This window comes from Fulvia fulva, chromosome 11 (genome assembly GCF_020509005.1).
Source record: "Fulvia fulva chromosome 11, complete sequence".
NCBI lineage: Eukaryota > Fungi > Ascomycota > Dothideomycetes > Mycosphaerellales > Mycosphaerellaceae > Fulvia > Fulvia fulva.
In genome coordinates, this window is record NC_063022.1 from 180,466 (window position 1) to 204,233 (window position 23,768).

Below are 23,768 nucleotides of genomic sequence, written 5' to 3' on the forward strand. Positions count from 1 at the left end.
CCTAAAGCATCTTGGCGAAGACACATCAGTCGGGCAAAACTTGTCAACCCCAATACTCCCAAAAGACCCCGTGAAAGCGTCAAGCTCCTCAATACCCAACCCACTCACAGCAAGCGAGCGCATCAGCACCTTCCACCCCCCCAGCGACTACCTCCCACGCTCGTTCCCAGTCCCGCAGCTCGCCGGTATCCTGTAAGCGAATCGACAACCGCTGCAAGCACCCTTCAGCCAAATGCTTTCGAAGCGTACAGAGGAGAGCGGTGACGGCTTGTTCGATGGCGATAGTGGCCAGGTCGGTGGGATTCATGGGCTCATCCTCAGTGAGGCGGAAATCGAGGTGTTGTAGCTTACGGGCGTGCCCGCTCTGAGTAAGGCTGGCACTGAGGCGTTGCAAGGATGAAGTGTTGCTGAAAGACTTGATTTTCCTTTCGAAGTGCTTTATGAAACTCTTCTGCGAGGCGGCGCTGCGCACACGTCGAGATGTCAGGCGGAGGGACAGGAGGTCTGCTAGATCTAGGTGCTCGGATATTCGTTCACTGATCTCGGTGGGGATGTGGTCTAGGGCGGGAGTTGAGGCCATGGTGGAGTGATTACCTTGGCCGTGGGGTGAAGAGTGAATAGAAAGTCCAAACAGAAAGCTGAGTCCGAGGGTCCAGCGCTACCTTTGTTAGTGGAAGCTGGGGTACAGGAGATCTACATCAGAGCAATGTTGTCTGCTTAGCCAGCAGCGAAGCTGTCTGTCTCCATCTATGCTCCCTTACTACAGGCTATGTAGCGATGCATCTGATCATATCCTCGTCGAGCTGCTGAAGCCATGACAAGCCCGTAAGCTGTCCTCGTCGTTACTGATAGCGTATCTGTCGTTCAGTCCTTCTCACCAAAGTCACCATGCCCGGTACTGTTCGCATGCTGCACCGCCCATGCCTGCCCATTGCCACTTTCGCCACATTGCTTGCACTTCAAAGCGAATCCATGGGTATCTGTAAAGTAATGCTGGCTTTGCAGTCCTCTGCATAGCTCCAAAGCTCCTGCTAACGCCCCGCCATCAATCTCCTCACCGTCCATCCGCACCACATCGAACACCTTCCGGTCGAATTCAGGCTCTGCGCCGCTGAAAGGTGTCACTGCGCAAACGTCGTAGTGGATGCCCGAGTAGACCAGGATGCATCGTGTTGGCTTTCCTTCGTTGAAGCGATCAACCCGACAATCTTGGACGTTGACGCTGCAGATTTCGAGGTCGAAGTGTTGGCTTAGGATTGACAATTCGATGCCACCACCCCAGCTATCTTCGCGTTGTATCCATCGGCAGTATTCCTCGGGTTTCTTCTCAAGCATGCCTTCTGTGTAGAGATCTGGTTGTGCTTGTATTGTTTGTGCCACGACAGAGCGAAGTTCGGTCATGCCGTCCAATGCAGAGCCGAGGACTGCTGATGATAGTGCTCGGAACATGCACGAGTTGTCATCGGGCATGACTCGTAACACCATGACGCCATCCAGGTTCGGAACAGGTACTTCGGGAGGTTCACTTTCCATTTGCGGTTTCTTCTTTCTCGTGAGGTTGAGGGGCTTGTCTGAGAAGTGACCTGGTTTGTGTGATGGCGTCGAAGTTTGTTGGTGGGAGGGCAATGTCTTGACGGTTTCAGGAGCTCGTGTTGTGTTTTCCCGAGGGCTTGAAAGCTTTGCTTGTACGTTGCGAGGCGCTACTGTGAATTGTTCACCATTGAGCTTGTGTGGGATATCGGCAAGCTTAGTGTCGCCACCGATCGACTCGGTGTTGAATGATTGTGGCGGGAATCCATATTTGAGGTCAAAATCTGCGACACCTGTCTTTTCCGATATTTGCTGACAGAGCTCACTCCAAGTTGCTTGTCCGTCTATGCTGATTGTCGCCTGTCCTTCCGGGCCACGGACTCGTAGCCGGATCGCACCAGTCATGGTTGGTGGATGCAATTCAGGTGCAGTAGGCTTTCGAAGATGCTGATGGACAAAGTTGATGCTCAAGTTGTCCAAGCCGTAGCTTGATGTGGCAAGATCGTTGCTGAGCCCTTCGAGAGGGAGTCGTTCCGGAGGTGCTGTGGAGGGGTCTGTCTCAGCGCGTGTGCTGTTTTCCGAACGATCCAAGCTTTTGTGAAGTTGTTTGTCTTTACAAAATGACCTTGGCAGATGGTGTTAAGTGTTGTGTGTTCCACAAGACGAGGTGTAAGCTGTCGAAGTCGGGAGAAGTGAATAGGCGAAACATAGCACGTGCCAGTCGCGCTAGCTATATAAGGCGCGGGCCGATCTGCAAGGCACTGCAAGGGTCTCACGACCGGGAAAGTGGCATCGAGCGCGTCGTTGTAGCTGTCGCATCCGAGAGCTGTCAACACACTGCCATTGCACGAAGCGCCATACCATACTCCCGCGATCATGCCGCCCAAGGATCGCGAGCCCAGTTCGACGCCGGTGCCCACGACGGAGCCAAAGAACGATGGCTCTCAACTCCCCAAGGCGGAATGGGACGCGATGTCGAAGGTGCTCAATGCCATCTACGACCACCGCACCGAAGATGGCTTCGACCCGTCCAAGCTGTTCCACCGCAAAGTCAACAAGCGCGTCATTCCGGAGTACTACGATACGATCAAGGAGCCCATGGCGTTGTCCACCCTCAAGCAAAAGATCCACCAGAAAACATACAACTCGTTCAAGGAGTTTGTACGCGACTTTGCACTGATCCCCTACAATGCGCAAGTCTTCAATGTGCCGGAGAGTGGTGCATTCCAGGACGCGCTTGTCATCAAGGAGCAGATCGAGAAACAGCTGCAGCTGCTGGTCAAGGACGGCATCATCACGCAGGAAGTCGCAACGCTGCCAGATTTGGGAGAGATCCCCACATATACGCCCGCGCCGATTGAGGAGGCTGCAGAAGGTGAGGCGGAGGACGACGAAGAGTCAGATGAAGAGGGCGAGGGCGAGGATGAAGAAGACGGAGATGAGGATGACGACGGCAGGAAGAAGAAACGACGCGGCGCACGGAGTGGCGCATCGATAGCCAAGCGAGATGCTGCAGCTGCGGACGATGATGAAGATGGTGGAAAGCGCGCAAGAGGTCGACCACCGAAGCTGTTGACACCGATGGAGGCTCGCATGCAGACAATACTGAAGGGCATCAGGAAACCCAAGAATAACCGCGGCCAGCTCATGATCAAGCACTTTGATCGACTGCCGGACAAAGTTACACTGCCCGACTACTACGTGGAGATCAAGAATCCGATAGCGTACGAGCAGCTGAAGCGCAAAGTGAAGAGGAAGAAGTACAAGACGTTGGAAGAGTTCATGGCCGACGTCAACCTCATGTTCAACAATGCGAAACAATACAACAAAGACGACTCGCCCATCTACAAAGAGGCTGCTGCATTGCAGGTCGAGGCGGGCAAGTTATACGACACAGAAATCAAGAAGCCGGATGAGTCGTTCGCAGATGAGGAAGGCAAGATACTACTACCCAACGGCATACTCCACAACGGCGAGCTGTACAAGGTGGGCGACTGGATACACATTCAGAACATTAACGACTTGACCAAGCCGGTGCCAGCGCAAATCTATCGAACGTACAAGGACAAGGATGGCTCTAGTCAGGTCAATGTGTGCTGGTACTACCGCCCTGAGCAGACTGTACATCGACACGACAAGCACTTCTTTCCGAACGAAGTTGTCAAGACCGGGCGGTATAGGGATCACCCGATCGAGGCAGTCGAGGGCAAATGCTTCATCATGTTCTACACGCGCTACTTCAAGGGTCGCCCACGGAGCTTGCCGGAAGGAACCGAGATTTATGTCTGTCAGTCGCGATACAACGAGTCCGCTCACCAGTTCAACACCATCAAGACGTGGGCGAGCTGCCTTCCGGACGAAGTTCGAGACCGCGACTACGAGATGGACTTGTTCGACCACCCTCGCAAGATGAAGAAGTTCCCGTCGCCAATTGCCTATTTACTGAAAGATGAACAGACAGAGACCGACGAGTTGCCCAAAGTGCAGTGGGGCACGGACGGTGCACCGCCAAAAATTGGCGCAGTTCACAAGCGACCACGGAACGAGAAAGACTCTCCGCCACCAGAGCCAACACCTCCTCCGCCACCAAAAATGCCAACACCACCTCCACGCCAGCAAGCGCCAACACCACAGACTTACACGCCCGCTCTCGCACAGCAGCAACAGACTCGGCCACAGCCGACGACCGCCACCCCATCATTTCCCAATTTCACACATCCGCGCCCGCACTTATATCAACAGTTTTCAGGCGCTAGCGCAGCACCTTCACCTGCGCCGGCAGCAGGTGCGGCAGCTGCCGCTCTGAACCGGACAACATCCTTACAGTCACTCTACCAACAGCCATCGACACCACAGCAGAATCAAGCAGTAGCGCCACAGCGAACAATGCCGCCCACTCAGACAAGCTATGGTCAGGCGTCCACACCTGCTGCGCCACCGAATCCTGCTGCATTTCCACCTCGACCACCAACCGCAAACTATCGGGACCCTCCGCCCATCGAGGTGTACACCCTGCCAGACGCTGCCAACCTCTCGATACCCAATGAGATTCGAGAACAGTACCAGCGAGATGAGTTTGGCCGTGTCTTGTTCTTCACGACTCCACCAGTGAGTGCAGATCAGACTGGTGCCGTTCGAGGTCACAGTGTGCGGTACCTCGCGGAGAAGGCTCGTCGACAAGAAATGATCAACAAGAAGCGCAAAGAGCGCGAAGCTGAGAAGGAGGCCGAGGAGCAGAACGCGAAGAAAGCTCGACTCGAGGCCGAGCAGAAGACTTTTGCAGAGATCGAGGAGCTCAAGAAAAAGGCACTCGACGTACTCGACAAGCAACTCGCCACAGCTGTCGCGAGCGAGCTCACTGACCAGGATCTCGAGGCCTTGACCGAAGCGCAGAAGGCGACGCTTGAGCGGAACCAGCTGGTGCTGGAGCATGAGAAGCAGAGGAAGAATATGAGGAGCATTACTCTGGGCAGCACGTTCTTTGCGGATGACTGGGACTCTAGGCTAGTCCAGTGAGGAAGCGAGGTGCGAGCGCGTGGAGGACTCGACCAAGCATGTACTATAGTATCCGATGGTAACCATGGTTGCTGAGAGCATAATGACAGAGACTATGTATCATACTACCCCTACTTCGGCGGTACAACAGGCAGAACCGCCTAATTCTCATGTCCACCTCCAAAGTGCAAGTTGTTAACACCCGCAAAAACCTCCTCACTCCTATCCACAGCACTGCCATGCTGGAAGATCCCACTCCCCTGCATATCTCCACTTGCCACCTCAAAGACCAATTTCCCCCCTTCCTCGACGATCACATTCGTCGGCCACACTTCCACATCAACCTCATACACCACATCGCTCTTCACCTCCTGCACATCACTACTCCTATACTCCCGATGCGGCAAGTATTCCTTATGACGAGGGTCCGTCTCATCGACCTTGCGAAGACTAGCACGTAACCATCCTTTCGTCAAAGGTACTGGATCGCCGGCTGTGCCGGTGTAGAAGACCTCATTGCCTTGAGGTGAGATGTGGCGGAGCGTTAGGAAGATGTCGATGTCGAACCGTGGTGAGGAGTCAGGGGACGTAGGTGAGCAGGAGATGGAGAGGTGAGCGGTGATGTGGCCGGTGATTTCGGTCTCGGAGGTGAAAGGGGCTGTTGTGAATTGGACGGTTTGAGGGGAGTCGAGGGTGCCGAGGGCTTTGTAGGAGAGGTTTGCGGGGTTGGTGGGGGTTGGTGGGGTGGGTGAGAGGGTTTGGTTGGGGTTGAGGTGGTAGCGGGTGTATTGTGTTCGGGCGATGGGCCATTCGTTCTCGGTGCGGCGTGGGTAGCCTTTTTCTGCTTGGGCGTTGTTGAAGCCTACATCTCCTTTGCGGAGGACGAGATTGATGGGTGGGAGTTTGCCTTTTTGAGACCAGCCTACGCGGTCGTCGTTTTTGAGGAAGGCGTCGAGGAAGGACTTTTGGAGGGCGACTTCTTCTTCGTAGTAGAAGGGGAGGTCGTGGCGGCCGGTGATGAAGCGGAGGTACTTCAAGTCACTGCCAGCGTTGAGGTAGCCTTGAACGTTACCACGTAGATGCAGGAGAATGCCGCCCCAGTTCGCCACGGAGAGGAGTGGGACTTTGATGTCAGCAAGGTCGAATTCTTTGCTGGCGTAGTAGTCCTCGTCTCGGAAGCGGCTCTTCTCGTTGTCGATGGTTTGATTCTGGCGGTTCTTCGCACGCTCTTCCTCGCTCAGATCACCCTCGATCGTGTCCGGTCCCCAGTTCGCCGCCTTCCTGCCTGGCCGCCCATAATGATTACTCACAACCTGTCTATTCCACCAAAACTTAATGAACGCATCACTCAGGATCCCACCATGTCGACACCGATCACGGTAGTAATCACTCATGCCCTCCCAGGGTATGATACAAGATAGACCCTTCGGTTGTCTCGCAGCCACACGCCACTGGGTTCCAGCATAGTACGAGATTCCCAGAAGACCGACTTTACCAGACGACCAAGATTGCTCGGCACACCATTCTACCACTTCGAAGAAAGCTTCAGAAGTCCCCTTAGACATTGTGTCCAGGAAGCCGGGACTTTGACCCGTACCGCGCTCATCTGCGCGGACCACGGCGTAGCCTTGAGAAGTCCAGTAGGCTGGGTCTGGGGTCTCCCATGCCGAGTGCTCGGACTTTTGTTGGGGGTTGACTTCGCTGAAGGATTTGGGGTGGAAGCTGAGAGAGCATCAGTCGAGGCCTTCATTGGAATCAATCTGCAACTCACTCTGAGTATGGAATGTCCTTGCCATAAGGTCCATATGTCACCAAGACTGGTACCTTCTCATCTGTCTTTGGCCTGTAGACATTGACACGCACCAAGCCATCCGAGGACTTCAGTGTGACAGTGGCATTCTGCTCGAAGACGTAGGGGAAGGAGTTCGTATTGACAGTGTGTATGTCTTGGATTTTGTTAGGCATGTTGAAGAGGATCTGGACAAAAGACAATGGGTTGGGGAGAACGTTGCACAGGAAGAAGTGTTACGACGAAGGGGTTTTGTGACAGCACGACCCAGCACGCGTAAGACTAGTGCTCATCATCACGGCTGTCGCCATCTTGCCTGGCCGAGCTGCATGATGGCTCGGCATCTGTTGATGGTTGATGTGGATGTTGCGATGGAAGGTGGAGTCGTGTTGAAGCTGGCCCTGAGCTCCTTCCGGTGGCGGGGACGCGACAGTTTCGCGATGGCTTGGCACATCTCATGGTCGAGCAGCAAGATCATGTAGAACGGCGAGTGAGGGTGAAAGATGCGGTTCTGGTGGTGATCGTCACAGTGTATCAAGGAAAGAAGTACCAACCCCTATCTCAATGAGCAGCAACAGCCCAGCCCCCACACCCACCCCAGCCCCCAATCGTAAACTGACTATTACACATATTCGTCAACTCCCACGTCTCCGCCCTCAACACCCCTCCCTCCTCCCCCTCGTCCTCCCAATCCCCCGCCGCGCCCGCCACAAAGCACGCCGCCATGAAATGATCATCCGTCGCATGCGCATCCCTATACCTCGGATGCTTCATCAACCTCGTCACCGCCCTCCTCAACGCAGGCCCGCGATTATTACTCACACAATCCTCCACACTCTGTCGAAACTCCAGCGCCCAGCCGTCCGGCGGCGTCTCCTGGGCGAAATTGTCGCGCTACTTGAGCATAGGCTCCCACTTGTTGCGGAACAGGTTGTTGACGGCTCCGCCGGTGCCGATGAGGAGGTAGCCGTCTTTGCGGAGCGGGCGGAGCGTGCTGCCGATGCGCATGTGGAAGTGAGGGTCGAAGCGGGCGTTCATGGAGACGATGGTGGTGGTGGGGGGGGGGCATTTTTGGGGGAACATGCGGGTGAGGATGAGGTATGTGTCGTGGATCCATTCGAATTTGGGGTTGGGGCGGACGTTGAAGGCTTCGGACTTGAGCATTTGCATGCAGCGTTCGCCGGTAGGGAGGTCGGCTTCGAGTTTGTAGTCGACGTATTTGGAGGGGTGGACGTAGGCTACTGGGGATTTGCCTGGGGAGGGGTTCATGGCGACTTCGATTGCGTCGCCGGTTGCGTCCCAGTGTGCGCCCATCATGATTACGCCTTTGATGCCATTGGCGAGGGCTTCGTCGCCGGCTTGCTTCCAGTAGTCGGCTGATTCGGACTCTTCGCCGAGCATCATGGTCGAGCCATGGGAGAAGAAGTGGACTGGAGTGAGACCTGGTGTCATCGTGAGTGCGAGTGAACGTTCTGATCGTGTGCTGGACATACCCGTTGTGATCACTTTTCTTCGTGTGGCCTAGAGTACAGAGATCAGGTAGACTGTGTTTAATCCAGTATCAGTGCTTTCGACAGCCATACAATACGAGACGAATCGGATCCATGGGTGGCAAAAGCAGCCCGGGTGCGTTCCGATGTGGACGAGGACTCTGCGGGCCCGCTCATGCCGAGCGAAATGACTCCCTGTGCGATAGAAGGCATGGAGGCCAGGACATGTATGCATTCTGTTTGTACCATGCTTCGTACTATATCCTTGTGATCTGTCTACGTCAGCATGAAACATCGTGTATGGTGTCGTTATCCCACAAGAAGTTGTCCTCTGCCAATTTGTGTCTTTCCTCAAGGCGCAACACAGTCCAAGCTTTGGCGCACCAGCCTGCTCTCAATCGAATCTCAGCAAGGTATTCTCACACTCCCAGAACCGATTGAAGCCCTTCTGAGACATAATCAGGCTTCTCATACTGCGACTTGATCACATCCTTCTCAGCGGTCTCGATCGCCTTGGCGAACTTCGCCGCGCCATCAGGATCGTTCTTGAACAAATGATCTCTCACGTTACGCTGCGGCGTTTCACCAAGCCACTGAAACAGTGAGAAGTCCTGGAACTCATCAGCGCGGAAAAGCTCCAGTACTTCTAATGGCTCCTCCTCGCTCAAGTTCTCGATGAAATGGCCCATGTTCTTCGGCACGATGCCGACGTCGCCAGCAGTGTAGTCGAATGTTCTTGCTGTGCCTTGCGCGCCAAAGATAGTAACACGAGCACGGCCTTTGATGAAGAACGACCATTCGTCTGCGTTGGGGTGCCAGTGCATCTCTCGCATGGCGCCTGGTTCGATGTCGAGGTGAGCGGCGGCGACGGTCTTTGAGATTGGGAAATTCTTGCTGTCGGTGATGCGTACGCTGCCTCCAGTGGCGTTGACGGGCTCTTGTGCAAGCATCCTATGGGTGAAGTTGTGCTTTGACTTTTTGAAAGTCTTTGGCGTTTCCTTCTCGATCGAGTCTGGCAGCGACCCTTGGAAGATGTATTTCTCGCTTTCCGGCAGAGTGTCGAAGACGTCGGGAGGAAGCCTGAAGTTCTCTGCCACGACTGCCTGAGGTGTATGAGCGAGCCAGTCGGTGAGCAGGAACGTCGACTCCTCGCTGAAGCTGCCATCGTCGAAGATGAGCAGGAACTCTGTTCCGTTGGGTGCCAGGGCTTGGAGTGAGTGAGGATGTCCAGCAGGGAAGTACCATAAATCGCCCTTCTCAACATCATCGATGAAGCTGCCACCCTCGGTATCAAGAGCCGTGACACGGACCTTGCCTTCGAGCACGTATGCCCATTCCGCGTCCTTGTGCCAATGCAATTCGCGAATGACACCCTCATCTAGGCGCATGTTGACTCCAGCAAGTTCGACGGATGTTGGCAGTTCCTTTACTGTTGTCTGTCTAGTCCACCCGCCTTCCTCAATTCGGACATGGGAGTCTGCAAAACTCCCACGGCAAGATCAGCGTTGTCCTACGATGTCCGTGATGGGCCAGCGTTTACCATCGCATGTTCTTGAAATCACCATGATCCGTTGACGGCGGCCGGATCATGTCTGGATTCTGTCTTTCTCGATCACGGTTGCGAGGTCCAAGCACATCTGTGCCATGACCATTGCGCTGTCCTCGTCAGTGTTCGTTCTACAATCTGCTCTAGCCCGAAAACTCGTGGTGGTCCAGGGATAACGCAATCTTCTCCTACCATAGGCTCTGGCTGAATGCCACGACCAATGGAATCGACCTTGTGATCGTACGGATGGTTGAAGTTCTTCTGGTACGGATTCCTGCCATGGACGAGTGGATGTTGTGCTGGAGCAGCAAGACAGGAAGCCGCTAGCGTGAGCACTGGGAAGACACGCGAGATATGCATCTCGTCGGTATTGAGCACGTCGGTCCAGTCACAATGCCGCCGATAGCTATCAAGAGTCTCCAAGGGCCATGTACCTGATGATCGCGCGATGGCATGCTCTCGGCTAATGCCAGGGCAAACGACTCCGCGCTGCTCAAGACGTCATCCTTCGGCAGGAGTATTTCATGTTCTTACACCTGGCCACGGTGCCTTGCGTACATGTATGCATCGCGTAGACGCGGTAGGCATATCGATAGCACTGACGCATGTGGTGGGTCAACGTACGACCCCTCTCGGTGCTGCACTGTCAGCGACATCTTGCTCATAAACCACTTCTCCCAGCATTCAGCACGACGCGTCTTGCCAACACACACGAAGAGACTTGCTCTTGCCGGTCTCCAGCCTCTTTGCCCGACCGGACAGCACGGCAAGATCGGGAAGACCGAGGACATCAGGAAGACGCTCAGCATATCTGCTGGGATTCTGGCCGCGAGGTCGGCGTTGTTGGCGTTGCACAGAGACGTGTCAGACTCGCGAACAAGGAAGCTCCATCAAGGCTTGGCAGGCTTGCCACTTCCGAGCAGTCCGCAGTAGCCGATACCAGGATCGGACGCGAAGCACAGAGTGACTCTTCACCATGGTCGACTACGGCACGAACAACGCTTCGAAAGGTCGGACAGCGCCGGCCAACGATGTGGAAGCTGGCACTCGAGCACAGGCAGACGCTTCATCACTGCAAGAGTCAAGCTCGCTCCTGGGCAACGGCAGCAAAAGCAATGCCAAAAGTGCGTCCTCACGACCGCATGCTTACTGCACTGTCAACGTGAGCAGCGCATGGGGTGACCTTGCGCTGCTGTTCTGCTATGTCATCACGGGACTTCTGGACAGTAGCAGTGTCTACACCTGGGGAAGCTTCGTGTCCATGCAGACAGGTAGATTGCCGCTTCCTCACTTGTTCCATTCGGAAATGCTGACCACCACCACAGGCAATACCGTCTACCTTGGCTCCGGCATCGTCGCACCTTCTGACGACAACAAGTGGATCCGGGCTCTGACGTCAATCGTCTTCTTCTGCCTCGGCAGCTTCATCTTCTCCCGCTACCACCGATACTTTGGCGGCAAGAAGCGATGGGTCATTGTCCTGTCCTACACCATCCAGCTTATCATGATTGTCGTGTCGGCGGTCATGATCACACTCAGCCCAGCAGAAGGACTAACACCAAAAGGACCCATCACAATGTGGAGCGTCATTCCCATCGCGCTCATAGCTTTCCAATCAGCTGGCCAAGCAGTCATGAGCAGGGTGCTACAGCACGGCGGATTGACGAGCGTGGTCCTGACATCGATCTACTGCGATCTGTTCTCCGACCAGAAGCTGTTCACGGATCTGACGACGAATGCTGAGCGGAACAGACGAGCCGCCGCGCCACTTCTACTACTTCTCGGAGCAATGCTTGGAGGCATATGGTCTCATAGTGAGGTCGGTTTAGCTGGTGCAGCATGGACAGCAGCAGCGCTGAAGCTATTCGTGATTGTAGCGTGGTGTCTGTGGGCAGCGGAGAAAGACGAGAACTCGACAGAGTAAGCAAAAAGATAGTGCAGCATGTTACTGAGATCTGTACAGCTTATGCACAGGCATTGAGATGAATCCTGTAACGCTTCATGCTCTCCTACCGCTCACATTGCTCTACAGTGCCGCCACGACCACACTGACCCAGCCACCGAGACTGTCAGGAAAATGGACACAATGATGCCAGCATTGATCAAGAAACCTTGCTCGAAGAATCCTACACCTCCTGCAGGATGCCTCTTGAACTCCGCCAACGGCGTTGTGGCATCCTCCAACAAGAGTCGCGGACTTTGCCCACCAAGAACATCTGCCAGAGCCTTTGACCCTGTTGCTGGCGTGATGAAAGCTGGCCGGCGAAGTGAAAATAGCTTCGTCGGATCTCGTTCAGTTGCGATCAAACCAAGGCCACTCGGAACGACAGGCCCCACCAGGAGTTCTCGCGGAATGTGATTGATGTATGCAGTCTCTGATGCGATGAATTGGGCCAGATATTGGCCAGTCGCTGGGTTGCCGAAGTGGTAGGCTGCTAGGCACGAATCTTCTGTTGAGCTTCCGACTAGATCGATGGCATCGTCCAGACTCTTGATGCTATGGATCACCATGATCGAAGCATCAGTTCTCTGTGAAAGCAAGCTGTCTCTGTCTGCTGTGTCGACAACAGCAAAGTCAAGGTCCTGCAGAACCACTCCGAGACTCGAATGGGCCTTCCTCAACGTCTCCAGCTGCTCGCCCACTCTACTCCGCGAAGTCGTCTTGCGCATGTTACCCTCCACGCTGGTGCTGAGACTGGCACACTCGCTGGCCACAGCCTCCAGGAAGTCCTTCTTAGCGAACTCGTTCACCAAAACACAATCCGGTGCGTATGGACTTCGACCACCAAAGCTAAACCTCGCGGCCACCAAATCATGGGCTGCAAGCCGCAGGTCTGCTGTCCGATCCACAACCGCTACCACGGATCGACTACTCCGATGTGTCAGCTGGTTCTGCCTGGGAACCTGTTCAACGCCATTCTGCAGCACGCAAATAGCATGATCCAGTATCAACACATCCTTAACCGGGGAGGCTGCTACTGCAAAGACATCCGCATCGAGCGCAGATGTAAGCAGCTTCCGCAGTAGACTGGGTACGGCTCGTAGATTGTTCTCAAGCTAAGCAATTATCAGCACTCATAATACCTGAGAAGTCCGAACACACTCACTAACAGAATCACACAATTCCCAGCCGCCAGGGCACTAGCTAATGGCACAACAACCGAGTACAACATCGCATGACTCGTTGGCTCAATATACACAATCCCAGCTGGCACTCGATTCTCAGGAGCATCCGTGCCATTAGCGATCAGGTACTCTTGCTGATGTGCTTCCTTCGGCTTGAGTTCGGCATAGCACTTCTTGACCGCGCTGATTGCTAAGTGGTACTCCACGGCGATTTCGGCAGGCGTGTGGCCATAGTCTGTAGCAATTGCTTCTTGGATGTTGGAGATGTTTGAGATGAGAGCGGCGCAGAGGCGCTCGAGTTGAACTTGGCGGTGGTAGATGTTGTGCAGGCGGCCGTCTATTGCAGCTGCTCGGACTCGGTCGAAGTTGCTGGTCATGATGGAGCGGTGTAACGAGTTGAGGTGTTGTGGTGAAGGCGTGAAGTTGAGCTGTCAGGTCGGAATCAGCGATTACAGCTAGTCAACTCGAACACTGCACTCCACACGAACGTGTCTCATGAGACTAATCATCAAGACGCGCCTGAATAGCAACGTCCGAGTGGGCAGAGCATCACGGACAAGACCACTCCGAGCCATCTGAGAGCGAACCCCAGCACCGGAAATGTGGACACCCACCGGATCTTCCACATCAGCCCCAGCCGGGGGGCCAGGCAGTTGCGAACACGCTGGACAACACCTCGCAGTCCAGCAGGCCCAAACCAGAATACCAGCCAGCGCATCTCTACACTCCAAAACCAACACCATGTCCGTAACAACAACAAACAACGCCCACATCACCGCACTCCGGCACACACTAGCAGACTACAACCTGCACCACAGCCAGCCATCTTCAGCAGAAGCCTCTTCAGCCCCAGAACCCAACGCCCAGGTCCCATCGACATGACAAAATCCCCCAGACTGGGAGACGCACTGGCGTCGAGTCCCAGCTTATAGACCTGCGAACCCGGCGTTGCTGGATGAGGGAGGGCGGAACGAGTTCAATAATACCATTGAGAGGTATTTCATTCGGGTGATGTTTGGTGGGGTGGGGTTGCAGGCGGTGAGCTTGACTCCTGGTCAGAGGGAATTGTGGCTGTGCTGGGAAAGGGAAGGAACGCTGATGAAAACCAGAGAGCTAGTCAAATTTGGAGGGCGACGGGGGGGGGGGAGGGTGAATGATAGAATTTTCAGGGTTGGGATTGGGGGTGAGTGGTGATGTTGCGAGAAGATGAGGGGGCGAAGGTCTGGAAGGGTTGGTCTGATGGGCGTCTATAGTGGTTTAGCAGGTAACAAGGTTGCAACGCAATCTCCAAAGCCTACAACTTCGCCGCAGTAGCCTGACAATACCACTGTCTCTCCATCTTCCAGATATTCTCGCGGTGGTGTGGTACCTGGCTTCATGAATTCGAGGAGACAACCATGTTCCTTCTCGCCACTGACAGTGCCGGTGGCGAGTAAGTCGCCCGTCCTTAGACCGCAGCCACCGATTGCTTGGTGTGCAACACATTGTGCGAGAGTCCAGTACATCCATGAGCTGTTGCTTTGGCACATCGTCTGTGGTGTATGGCCATTTTTGTTCGAAGTGACATGCACTCAGAGTGCAACGTTGAGAGCGTCATTGCCGGAGTCCTTAAGGTATGGTACATCTGGTTGCGTGGCGCGGGCTGGCGAGGGGGTCTTGAATGGTTGCAGAGCTTCGGCCTGGAGTCGTCATATTCTTCCAATGCTCTGATGCTTCGACCAGAACGTCCAGGTGGTGTGCTAAAGTTATCCCAATGCCAGCTGCCGATTGTCGGGCCTGGCCATGGCGGGCGTCCACATCTTCCGTCGCGGCTGTAGGCAATGCACGCAACTAGCTGTCCACAGCAACGACTGCCCTGGTACGAATCTAGATGTCGGTATATATTGGCAGAGCATCTGTGACTGTCAGCAAGTCCTGCATCAACGATCCCATCAACTTCGAAAATGTCGCCTCCAAATACTCTCAAAGCTCCTACCAGGCTCATCACAACTCACAATGCTGAAGGCAAAGCAATCATTTCCGATGCCATACCAGAACAACCGCGACAGCAGCTCGTGGAAGACGGCAAAGCTGCCTTCTACCTCTCATACGCCACCGACCAATACCCGGCAGACCTGAACCAAGACAAGGACCTGAATGCATATCAGAAATACGCCTCGGAGCCGCCCGGACTGGTTATCAGTGGAGGCACAGTCCTTCGACATGTCGACATGGCGCCTGGGATGACATCACCAATGCACAGAACAGTCTCGTTGGACTACGGCATTGTGATAGAGGGCGAGATTGAGCTTGTCCTGGACAGCGGAGAGACGCGGAAGATGTTGCCGGGTGATATTTGTGTGCAGAGAGGTACGATGCATGCCTGGAGGAATCTGAGCGAGACGAAGTGGGCTCGTATGTTGTATGTACTGCAGCAGAGCAAGCCATTAGAGACTGAGGCCGGGGTGCTTGGTGAGGATTATGGAGGCACCATGAAGGGTGTCCGGGCTTCGTCGTAGATATAGAGCTCGTGTCGCGTGTTCTCAATGCTGTCAGAGACACTTTGGCGCGACATTTCTTCCAGGACTGATGATGTTGGCTCTATGTTGATGAACTCAAGAAGAAGGACATCTTGACGTCCTCCCATCAGTCTCTATGCGTTATCGGCGGCTCACAAAGAGGCATGAAGACGATGTCGAGGACAGAAGTGTCGTACGGGAAGCCATTTGATCGTTGACGGGCTCGCGCAGCCCTTGCCTGACGGCTGGCCAATCAATCACCAGTGGTAGTCTACCACTCCTTCCGGGACACTGCCACAGATCAGCCCACCACTTACTTCCGAGTCCATATGGAGGCAATGCACGTTGACCAAACCACTTCTCCTGCGTCAACGGCCCCAGGACCCGCAAGACATAACTGCTACCTGTGCAGCAGATCCTACGAGAGGCACGACCATCCCAGTCGGCACCTGAAATGGCATGACAATGAGCGAGCATATCGTTGTCCAGAATGTGGCAAAGGCTTCAATCGAGCAGATCTTCTAAATCGACATCGTGCAGCTCATTCGAAGACGACCACAGGGGCCGGTGAAGTCTTCCGGAAGAGGACACCCAGAGCCTGCGAAGCTTGTATCAAGGCCAACACGAAGTGCGACGATGAGCGGCCTTGCAAGCGATGCAAAACTAGAGGTGTTGCCTGCGAGGAAAGTGAACCTCGCGAAGGGTCGAAACATGTACGAGCTGGATCTCATTCAGAGGGAAATCTACACAGTAGCGGCAGTACGGGTACTCAGCTGCCCACTCCTGGATCTGGATCTGGACCACAACAATCCGATTTCAACGAGGATGTAAGCCTGCCTCAAGCTGGGATGACGGACTTGCCGCCTTTCGAGATGACCCAGAACCTTTTCGCCGGCAGTATGGGAATGACCGACTACGACTTCTTTGAGTCAATCATGATGCCTGAGGTTGTCAAGCCAGCACCACTCGGGCAGGTCATGATGCCGCCCGACGTGTCCGACTTCACTCAAGATCTCAACATTGATGCCTTTGACTTCGACTTCAGCTTTTTAGCAAGCGGCCTGACCAGACCGCCGTCTCCGGAGGTCGGGAACGACACAACGCACAACAGTGGTCAGGTGGCCTTGACTCCACAGTCCGAGGTTGTTCAGCTCGCGCTAAGAGACCTGCATCTTTGCTGCTAGTGAATTTGTGTTCAGAGAGTTGTTTCGGACAGGAAGTCGGATAGCGAATGTCTTCTTTCTTGGTGACCTTGGATATCGAAAAAACGATCAGGGTGGCAAAGACGACGAGGATAAAGGCACCAGATGCGGCGGCTTATGAAGATGGTCGTGTGTTGTGGATAGCAACAATGCCATTGTGTTGTGTGCCAACGCATAGTAGTAAGTGTATATAGCGTAGTGAATGCAAGTATAATAGAGACGTTGTCGGGAAAGCCAGATCCAAAGCCGATTGCTCTATCACTGTGATGCCATGATCACTATACCATGTTGTGTTGCGACTTATCAACCAGTGTCCAGTTACACGCGATCGAAAAGCGTGCCGCGTCGTATTATCCTACGTTCCCAACCAAACCTCATGCCATGGAATCGTCAGTTATGATCTCGTTTCTGGCGGGCACTGCACTCACTGCCTGACTGGCTTCCAGACGTGCCATCACCTCGCGGAGCTGGGTATTCTCATCTTCTAGTGCATCGTGTCTCTGTTCGAACCCCACCCGCCGGACCACGTCTTGCTCGATCTGCTGAAGCTGATGAACATTGACGATGCCCGCATTCACCAGCCTTGCTTGCATCGTCCGTATGGTCTCGTTGTCCGTAACTTTCTGCCGTCGAAGGTCAGCGTTCGTTGATTGAAGAGTGTTGATCTGCTGTCGGAGGTCGTCGACGAGTGAAGACTCGCTCTCATGGTTGTCTTTCATTCCCATCTGCTGTCGACTCGAGACCAGATCTTGATCATCAGCGGAGGTCTCCATCTGATTCTCATCCGCTGACAATGCGTTGACGCTCTGTCGGACCTTTCCTGATGACACGGCTGGTTGCACTGCGGCGACTGTGGCAAATTGGGCGTCAACATCCATCTCATCGTCTTCGGGATCGTCCTCGACACCCTCGAATGCTTGTATGTGCTCCATGTTCACCATCTCTACAGGACACCACTCCGGCTTATTCGCCGCCTGCCCACTACGTCGGACAATATAGCCGCCCACTGGTCCAGCACTGATGATGCGCTCGATATCAGGAAGTCTTGGACTGGGTGTGTTTGTCTTGTTGAACCACTCTGAGAGCAGTCTCGGATTGTCTTGGAAAGACTCTTTCGGCTCCCAAGTTCTATCGTCCTCGGATGGGTAGCCCACCCAAGAGCATCTGAACCTCATAGATCCGTCGGCGCAAATGTCGTCATATAAGATCTTGTCAAGCTCGAAAATATCGTAGCCGTCATGCACTTCGAGTGGCTTTGGTCTCTTCTGGACCTTTCGCTTTGTGGGCGGTGGAGTCTTGGTTTTGGGAGCCGTGCGGCGACGAGGAGGAGCTTGGTTAGGAGTGTAGGCTTCTTGCTGCCAGTCTGCGGGCTCATTACCCTGAACAGCGTATCGGTTGCCATTGTGGGTGTAGATCTTCGTAGCTGTTAACCCCGAGTCTTCGTTCCCAAGCACACAGCACAGCGTACAAAGACCGCCTCACTCTGATCAAGCTCCTCCTTGCAACGAGCACATCGCTTCGCAGCGCCTTCTGCGTCAATCTCGGTAGCCTTGTCTTTGAACGTACGGATGTTTCGCATGTGACAGATGCCGCATCTTGGCAGGGCGCGGCAGTTGCAGAGGCTGTCCTTGCCGTCCACATCTTGCCAAGCAGCGTGACATCCGGGGTGAAGCTGGATCGAAAGACCGGCCTTGTAGATCTCGCGGCTCTGCAGTGGACAGTAGCCTTCTGCTCTTGCTACACATTGTTGACAGCTGACCTTCGAAAGAGACGTATCGTGGTTGGGGTCGCGGCACTCGTGAGTCTGATCAGGGTCAGCGTGGCCTTTCTTGTTCTGGTCCTTACACACGCCTGGTTGGTGGATGCTAGCCATAGTGATTTCGTAGTCGTAGTCTGCTCCTGGGGCGGGCATGGTGAGGTCGTTCTCGTTGTTCATGTTGAGATGAGTGGGCACGTTATTGGTTTCGGGTTGCTTGTTGATTCTTGCTGATCTTCTCAAATGTGCGCTGTCCTGTGTCATTCGCTGTTGAGTGACCGTCGAAAGTGCGATATGCTCGTGCTTGTGTGAGAGAGATGATCTGATGTTAGGACGACGCCGCGCCAAAATGAAAGGTCCTGGATTGTCATAACACATCAGTTTCGTGTGTTTGAGTCACTGCTAGAAATGTACGGAATCGTGGATATGTGTCTAGACTAGCCGTGTGTGGGTGAATGAGGGGTCTGTTGTTGAGAACAATGAGACCGCCATTCACCGACGACAGCATGTCTCACGCTTGGCGAGGTCAGAGCACATGTCAAGTGGCGACGTTCTCTTTGATGATCTGCCATGGTGGGAAGCCAAGTGGAACGAAACTCAACACCCTAATCAGAAACAGGTCAGGCTGCAAGATGATTGGCAAGCCACACATATTCCTGGAAAAATGTACGACAATCATGCTTGACTTGAAGTTCGGGATATACTCAGTGCAACACACCCCAAGACGCTCATTGCGCCTGTTATCTCAAGTCACGGGTCACGGAATGTAACCATGTATGCACTTGGCCACACAGTCAGTTTCTGAGCACCGAATAGTGCGGGCAGTGGGCGTACTTCGAGAAAGTAGATGAGATCGGGCACTGTCTGCCGCATTGAGCCGATTTCTGCTGTAATATCATGTTCAATCTATGTACATGAACCTGCGACACCCTTGCAATGCAGAGCCGCACCGTTTCCCAACCAAGGTGCAATGCGTTCCCCATCATTCAACCCAACAAGGACGCAAGAAAAGCGTCTTCTATTCCATTATCTACAACCTAGCCCCTACGCCATGCTCAAGATGCTCTCGGTGAAGTCAGACCAACCATCGCTCACGCCCAAGCGGCTTAGCGCTTGACACCCAAGCACACGGCACAGCGCACGACAAATTCTCCCTCCAATTGCACCTCTGCCTTGCATCGAACACACTCCGTCACCTTGTACCCGTTGGCCCTCATCTCGTGGAACTTGCCGACAAACTCCGCCACTTTCTTCATGTGACAGTCTCCGCATCTTGGCAGAGACTGGCACCCGCAGAGGTGGTCGAGGCCTTCTACGTCCTGCCACACGATATTGCAGCCAGTGTGCAGGACTATAGAGAGACCTGGGTCATAGATCTGACGGTGTTCTGGTGTAAAGTAGCCGTGTGCTTTAGCGACACACTGCTTACAACTTGTCGTAAAGAGCGCCGCGTGGTTGTGGCCAGGGTCCACGCAGGTGTGTGTCTCTTCGGTGTGACCGGCTTGGAGCTGGCCCATGCACACGCCTGTGTCTGTAACACCTGCCGCTACTCTCTCGCGGTGCCAGTTCTCACGGGCAGTCTCGAAGTCGAAGTAGTCATCTGCTGACACCATGTTGAAGTCTGTTGGCATATTGTCCGGGACGTTGTCTTCCTGCTCAGCAGGAGGCTGGGCATTTGCGTTCTGCGCAAGGGCGAGGCCGGCTGCTGAATTGTCGTCCTGTTCTCGAATTACTTCCATAGCTGTGGGGACACCTGACTCTGTTGCGCCCATGACCTCGTCTCCATCGTTCTGCTCTTGGGCCGCGTGGTGAGTAGAGTCATCATCCCAAGGTTCGTCACCAGAGTCTCCATTCTGAGTTGTGGCAGCAAGTGAGGGCGATGAATTTGAAGGCGAGGCCATTGAAGGCACGACAGCTCGAGGTGCTGCAATAGTAGGTACGGTAGTTGCGGCAGCCGTTTGTATGCTGGGGTCGTTGGCAGCTGGTGGAGCTTGATCCGTCTCCATGGTGTCAGAGATCGTATCAAGGTCCTCGTTGAAGTTCTCCATCTGGTCAATGAGATTGCCCGGTATCATTTGCTCCGGCAGCCACTCGTGCTCGTGTGGCTCAGTGCCGATTCGCTTGACCATGAAGCCTCCCTCTGATGCCTCCGAGATGACGAGCTCGATGTCGTCCGCAACTGGGATTTGGGTTGTCGTCTGGTCCAGCCAGTCCGACAGGAGTGATACGTATGTTTCGAATGAGGATGTTGGCTCCCAGGAGTTATGCTCAGCATCGTAGTTTTCCCAGGAGACGCGGAAGCGCATGGTTCCGTCTGCCATGATCTTGTCCTTGATGATTGCGTTAACCGTGTAGAGACGGTCGTTGGGTGCCATTGAGTCGACTGTAGTGCTGTTACTTACTGTCTGCCGGGTCTGTATGTGGAAGTAGTATTCGAGTAGTGTCGCCTTTCGGAGTGGTTGGATTGTACTTCGAAGTGGTGGTGCTTTGATGGTATGAAGACTCTGAGATCTATTGGCGACTTCACGCCAAAGATAAACTCGTGTGCCGCCATAACACACCTGTGTCGTGTGCTCAATTCAATGTCGGAAGTGTATAGCGTGGTAGATCGGTGTATAGAATGGCTTTGTCCAGGTGAACAAGCCCATTGTCGAAAGATGAAAGGACACGGATGGAAGCAAGAGAATGTGCCGAAACATTCACAAGATCCAAGTGAATCGATATGAAAAACAGCCAGAGTGCTGTCATACAAGTAAAGACTACCAGAGCGTGCAGTCGTCGAGACTGAGGAAGTGGGGTACTGGTGTAAGAGGCTGGTCAAGTATAGCTGAATAGTTGCCAAGGCCACGCATGTCTCTGCCGTGCGTGAGACAGCAGGATCGAAGTTGACAAAGGGAACCTGCCATCCTGTCTTGCTGTGAGCAGCCTTCTTGTCGACGACGAGAAGGAGGCTTACTTGGACTCATGCTCCGCCAGCACTGTTCTGGAGAGTATCGCCGAGCAGAGTCTACCGTGTAGCATTGATCATGTCCATTGAAACCACTTGAGAACCCACGATCCCAACTGAATGGCATAGACTTGTCTCCGGTAGTGTCTGACACTGTCTTGGATGCTGATTAATAGACAGCAGGTGCCACGATCTCATCGACGCTCTGGCCATTCTCTATCGAGGCAACCACTACGGAGCCGTACTGTGACAGTGCATTTTGAGATACCAGAGCGAAGTATTTGGGTGTTTGTGCACACTTAATCAGGAGGAAGGTCGAGATTTTGACGGGTCAAAGGCCTCCAAGAATTTTTCGCAACTATGATTACACCCTATACCCATAAGCAAAAGTCCTAACATCAAAAATCCGCAACAAAAAGTAAGCAAACTTGACCTACTTCACCAACTGATGCCACCATTCCCCATGACTTCATACGCTCATCATTCGTTACAATATTACAAGCCCAAACACCGCAAGAATCCGCCGAGAGAACACTCATCCCCACCACCCTTCTATGGCATCATCCCCAAGCACACCGCGCAGCGCACAACAACTTCCTCCACATGTATCATCATCTTATCACACAGCCCACACTTCTTGTCCAGCCCAGCATTCTTGACCGCAGCTGCCTTCATCCCAAACGTGGTAACCGTTGCGTGGAAGCACTGCGAGCATCGCGGCAGATTTTGACAGTTGCAGAGGTAGTCCTTGTTCTGACCTTCAGCAGATTCCTCGAAGGCTGCGTTACAGGCGGGATGAAAGTAGGCTGCGACTCCAGATCGGAATATCGCGAGAATCTCAGGGTCGGGTGGGACCTTGGCAACACATGCAGCGCAGCTTGTGGTCGAGCGGTTGACGTCGTGGCCTGGGTCGCGACATTCGTGAGTTGTCTTGGCGTGGCCTGGCATGTCGAGGTCGTAGCAGGTTCCAGCTGGGATGGTGGCTTTCAACTCCCTGTCGAATGCTGCCATTTCCTGGAGATCCTGCATGCTGGGGCCGAAAGCGTTGCTTGGCTGGTCAGCGGTCGGTTGGGGAGCTGGTGGTCTTGCACTTACAGCCTGAGGAACCTCGAGACGTAGGACTTTCTCGCGAAGACTCATGTTCTGGCCCTTCACATCACGGAGTTGTGCCTCAAGCTCTGACTTGAGAGCGGCATCTTGCCGAATCTGCTCGAGCCGTTGAGACTTCTGCTGGTCGGCAGTGGCGATACTTGAACGAGCTCCCTGAAGCTGTTCTGTGTAGGTCGAAAGCTGCCCTCGCAGATGAGCTGACTCGGCCTTGGCTGCTGTGACCTGCTGCTGAAGATCTTGTACCGCCGCACTGGAGTCCTGCTGAGGAAGAGTCTGACTGCTTGCAGCCTTATAACCCGCAACACTGTGGGCAACTGAAGCTGGCTGATCGATCTGCATCGCGTCATCGTCGGAGAGCTCATCGATGTCACGGTCCGCAGCTGTGAACTCACGGACCATGTCGAAGGGCATCATCTCCATTGGACACCATGCGTCATCGACCTGGCCCGAGCGCTTAACGATGAACCCGCCCTCGGGTGCAAAGCTGACAACTGTCTCGATGTTGTCGAGTGTAGGAATTCTTGTGTCGGTGTCCTTTAGCCAGTCAGAAAGAAATGCCGGACATGCTTCGAAGGAAGACACCGGCTCCCAGCTATTGTGGTCAGGAGAATAACCTTCCCACGAAACATAGAACTCCATGCTTCCATCATCTCTCACCCGATCTCCCTTGATCTCGTCGAGCTCCCAGAACTCTTTGTCCCCATCGACTCTGCTTGGGCCGGGCTGGTTGTAGTTCTCATCCTCGAGAGTGTTGTAGTGTTGCTGTGAGGACGACATGCTGGTGGTGATTTGGGTCTGTCGTCAGTGTTTCGTCGTTGGGATGTGTGTGTTTCGATAATGTCTCTGGTTTGTCTTGCGAAGAACGAAGCAGTCAAATGGTATTGTGTAGGTGATGGGAAGGATTTGACCATGCAGGACTTCCTCGCCTCAAATACTCTGGTGTGTCGTAGACGCCCATCCTGCCTATGTGTCGTGTGCTGAAGTCACTGTTGTGAGTGTATAAAATCGTGAATATGTGTATAGAATGGCTTTCTTTGAGCGAATAATGTCGTTGTTCTGAACACCAGGGACCGTAAATTTTAACAATTAAATGCAATCCGCTCTCGTCCATAATCCATGAATCCAGCGAGCAGATCATAGCCAGTGGGCAAAGTTGTTTGCAAAAGTCGCCACCGGGCCAAGTATATAAATGGGCTGCAATCTGGGACAGCGCATGTCTCAGACAAAGGTAGCTGCGTGGCTATGTGGTCGAACCGTGGGCTAGCCATCTAGATGCCGC

The 23,768-nt window shown here is 54.0% G+C and overlaps 14 protein-coding genes across 14 annotated transcripts; 4 read left to right on the forward strand and 10 right to left on the reverse strand.

The window, feature by feature from the left end:
• Positions 1-88: 88 nt before the first annotated feature.
• Positions 89-580, reverse strand: CLAFUR5_12570 (uncharacterized protein; the record flags this gene model as incomplete). Its single annotated transcript, XM_047911718.1, has 1 exon — positions 89-580. One exon carries the CDS (start codon positions 578-580, stop codon positions 89-91), a length of 492 nt encoding a protein of 163 aa, XP_047767843.1.
• A 284-nt stretch (positions 581-864) lies between these two features.
• On the reverse strand, positions 865-1,935 carry CLAFUR5_12571 (Putative ubiquitin thioesterase otu1; the record flags this gene model as incomplete). Its single annotated transcript, XM_047911719.1, has 1 exon — positions 865-1,935. The coding sequence occupies one exon, from the start codon at positions 1,933-1,935 to the stop codon at positions 865-867; it is 1,071 nt and encodes a 356-aa protein (XP_047767929.1).
• Positions 1,936-2,406: 471 nt separating this feature from the next.
• CLAFUR5_12572 (Chromatin structure-remodeling complex subunit RSC1) lies at positions 2,407-5,046 on the forward strand (the record flags this gene model as incomplete). Its single annotated transcript, XM_047911720.1, has 1 exon — positions 2,407-5,046. One exon carries the CDS (start codon positions 2,407-2,409, stop codon positions 5,044-5,046), a length of 2,640 nt encoding a protein of 879 aa, XP_047767861.1.
• A 140-nt stretch (positions 5,047-5,186) lies between these two features.
• On the reverse strand, positions 5,187-6,990 carry CLAFUR5_12573 (Cocaine esterase; the record flags this gene model as incomplete). Its single annotated transcript, XM_047911721.1, has 2 exons — positions 5,187-6,747; positions 6,797-6,990. The coding sequence occupies 2 exons, from the start codon at positions 6,988-6,990 to the stop codon at positions 5,187-5,189; spliced, it is 1,755 nt and encodes a 584-aa protein (XP_047767844.1).
• A 385-nt stretch (positions 6,991-7,375) lies between these two features.
• Positions 7,376-8,218, reverse strand: CLAFUR5_12574 (uncharacterized protein; the record flags this gene model as incomplete). The annotated part of the gene is made up of 2 exons (XM_047911722.1): positions 7,376-7,708; positions 7,754-8,218. The coding sequence occupies 2 exons, from the start codon at positions 8,216-8,218 to the stop codon at positions 7,376-7,378; spliced, it is 798 nt and encodes a 265-aa protein (XP_047767857.1).
• A 505-nt stretch (positions 8,219-8,723) lies between these two features.
• Positions 8,724-10,210, reverse strand: CLAFUR5_12575 (Oxalate decarboxylase OxdC; the record flags this gene model as incomplete). The annotated part of the gene is made up of 3 exons (XM_047911723.1): positions 8,724-9,781; positions 9,867-9,960; positions 10,043-10,210. The coding sequence occupies 3 exons, from the start codon at positions 10,208-10,210 to the stop codon at positions 8,724-8,726; spliced, it is 1,320 nt and encodes a 439-aa protein (XP_047767856.1).
• A 616-nt stretch (positions 10,211-10,826) lies between these two features.
• CLAFUR5_12576 (uncharacterized protein) lies at positions 10,827-11,774 on the forward strand (the record flags this gene model as incomplete). The annotated part of the gene is made up of 2 exons (XM_047911724.1): positions 10,827-11,121; positions 11,176-11,774. 2 exons carry the CDS (start codon positions 10,827-10,829, stop codon positions 11,772-11,774), a joined length of 894 nt encoding a protein of 297 aa, XP_047767859.1.
• Positions 11,775-11,866: 92 nt separating this feature from the next.
• Positions 11,867-13,353, reverse strand: CLAFUR5_12577 (4,4'-diaponeurosporen-aldehyde dehydrogenase; the record flags this gene model as incomplete). Its single annotated transcript, XM_047911725.1, has 2 exons — positions 11,867-12,907; positions 12,958-13,353. The coding sequence occupies 2 exons, from the start codon at positions 13,351-13,353 to the stop codon at positions 11,867-11,869; spliced, it is 1,437 nt and encodes a 478-aa protein (XP_047767858.1).
• A 364-nt stretch (positions 13,354-13,717) lies between these two features.
• On the forward strand, positions 13,718-14,170 carry CLAFUR5_12578 (uncharacterized protein; the record flags this gene model as incomplete). Its single annotated transcript, XM_047911726.1, has 3 exons — positions 13,718-13,843; positions 13,880-14,004; positions 14,062-14,170. The coding sequence occupies 3 exons, from the start codon at positions 13,718-13,720 to the stop codon at positions 14,168-14,170; spliced, it is 360 nt and encodes a 119-aa protein (XP_047767943.1).
• Positions 14,171-14,223: 53 nt separating this feature from the next.
• CLAFUR5_12579 (Fumarylacetoacetase) lies at positions 14,224-15,403 on the reverse strand (the record flags this gene model as incomplete). The annotated part of the gene is made up of 3 exons (XM_047911727.1): positions 14,224-14,508; positions 14,560-14,655; positions 15,179-15,403. 3 exons carry the CDS (start codon positions 15,401-15,403, stop codon positions 14,224-14,226), a joined length of 606 nt encoding a protein of 201 aa, XP_047768041.1.
• Positions 15,404-16,110: 707 nt separating this feature from the next.
• On the forward strand, positions 16,111-16,658 carry CLAFUR5_12580 (uncharacterized protein; the record flags this gene model as incomplete). The annotated part of the gene is given in 2 exon segments (XM_047911728.1): positions 16,111-16,233; positions 16,248-16,658. 2 exon segments carry the CDS (start codon positions 16,111-16,113, stop codon positions 16,656-16,658), a joined length of 534 nt encoding a protein of 177 aa, XP_047768225.1.
• Positions 16,659-17,031: 373 nt separating this feature from the next.
• Positions 17,032-18,612, reverse strand: CLAFUR5_12581 (uncharacterized protein; the record flags this gene model as incomplete). Its single annotated transcript, XM_047911729.1, has 3 exons — positions 17,032-17,052; positions 17,105-18,091; positions 18,145-18,612. 3 exons carry the CDS (start codon positions 18,610-18,612, stop codon positions 17,032-17,034), a joined length of 1,476 nt encoding a protein of 491 aa, XP_047768226.1.
• Positions 18,613-19,538: 926 nt separating this feature from the next.
• On the reverse strand, positions 19,539-20,807 carry CLAFUR5_12582 (uncharacterized protein; the record flags this gene model as incomplete). The annotated part of the gene is made up of 1 exon (XM_047911730.1): positions 19,539-20,807. The coding sequence occupies one exon, from the start codon at positions 20,805-20,807 to the stop codon at positions 19,539-19,541; it is 1,269 nt and encodes a 422-aa protein (XP_047768227.1).
• A 1,124-nt stretch (positions 20,808-21,931) lies between these two features.
• On the reverse strand, positions 21,932-23,266 carry CLAFUR5_12583 (uncharacterized protein; the record flags this gene model as incomplete). Its single annotated transcript, XM_047911731.1, has 2 exons — positions 21,932-22,432; positions 22,475-23,266. The coding sequence occupies 2 exons, from the start codon at positions 23,264-23,266 to the stop codon at positions 21,932-21,934; spliced, it is 1,293 nt and encodes a 430-aa protein (XP_047767718.1).
• Positions 23,267-23,768: the final 502 nt, after the last annotated feature.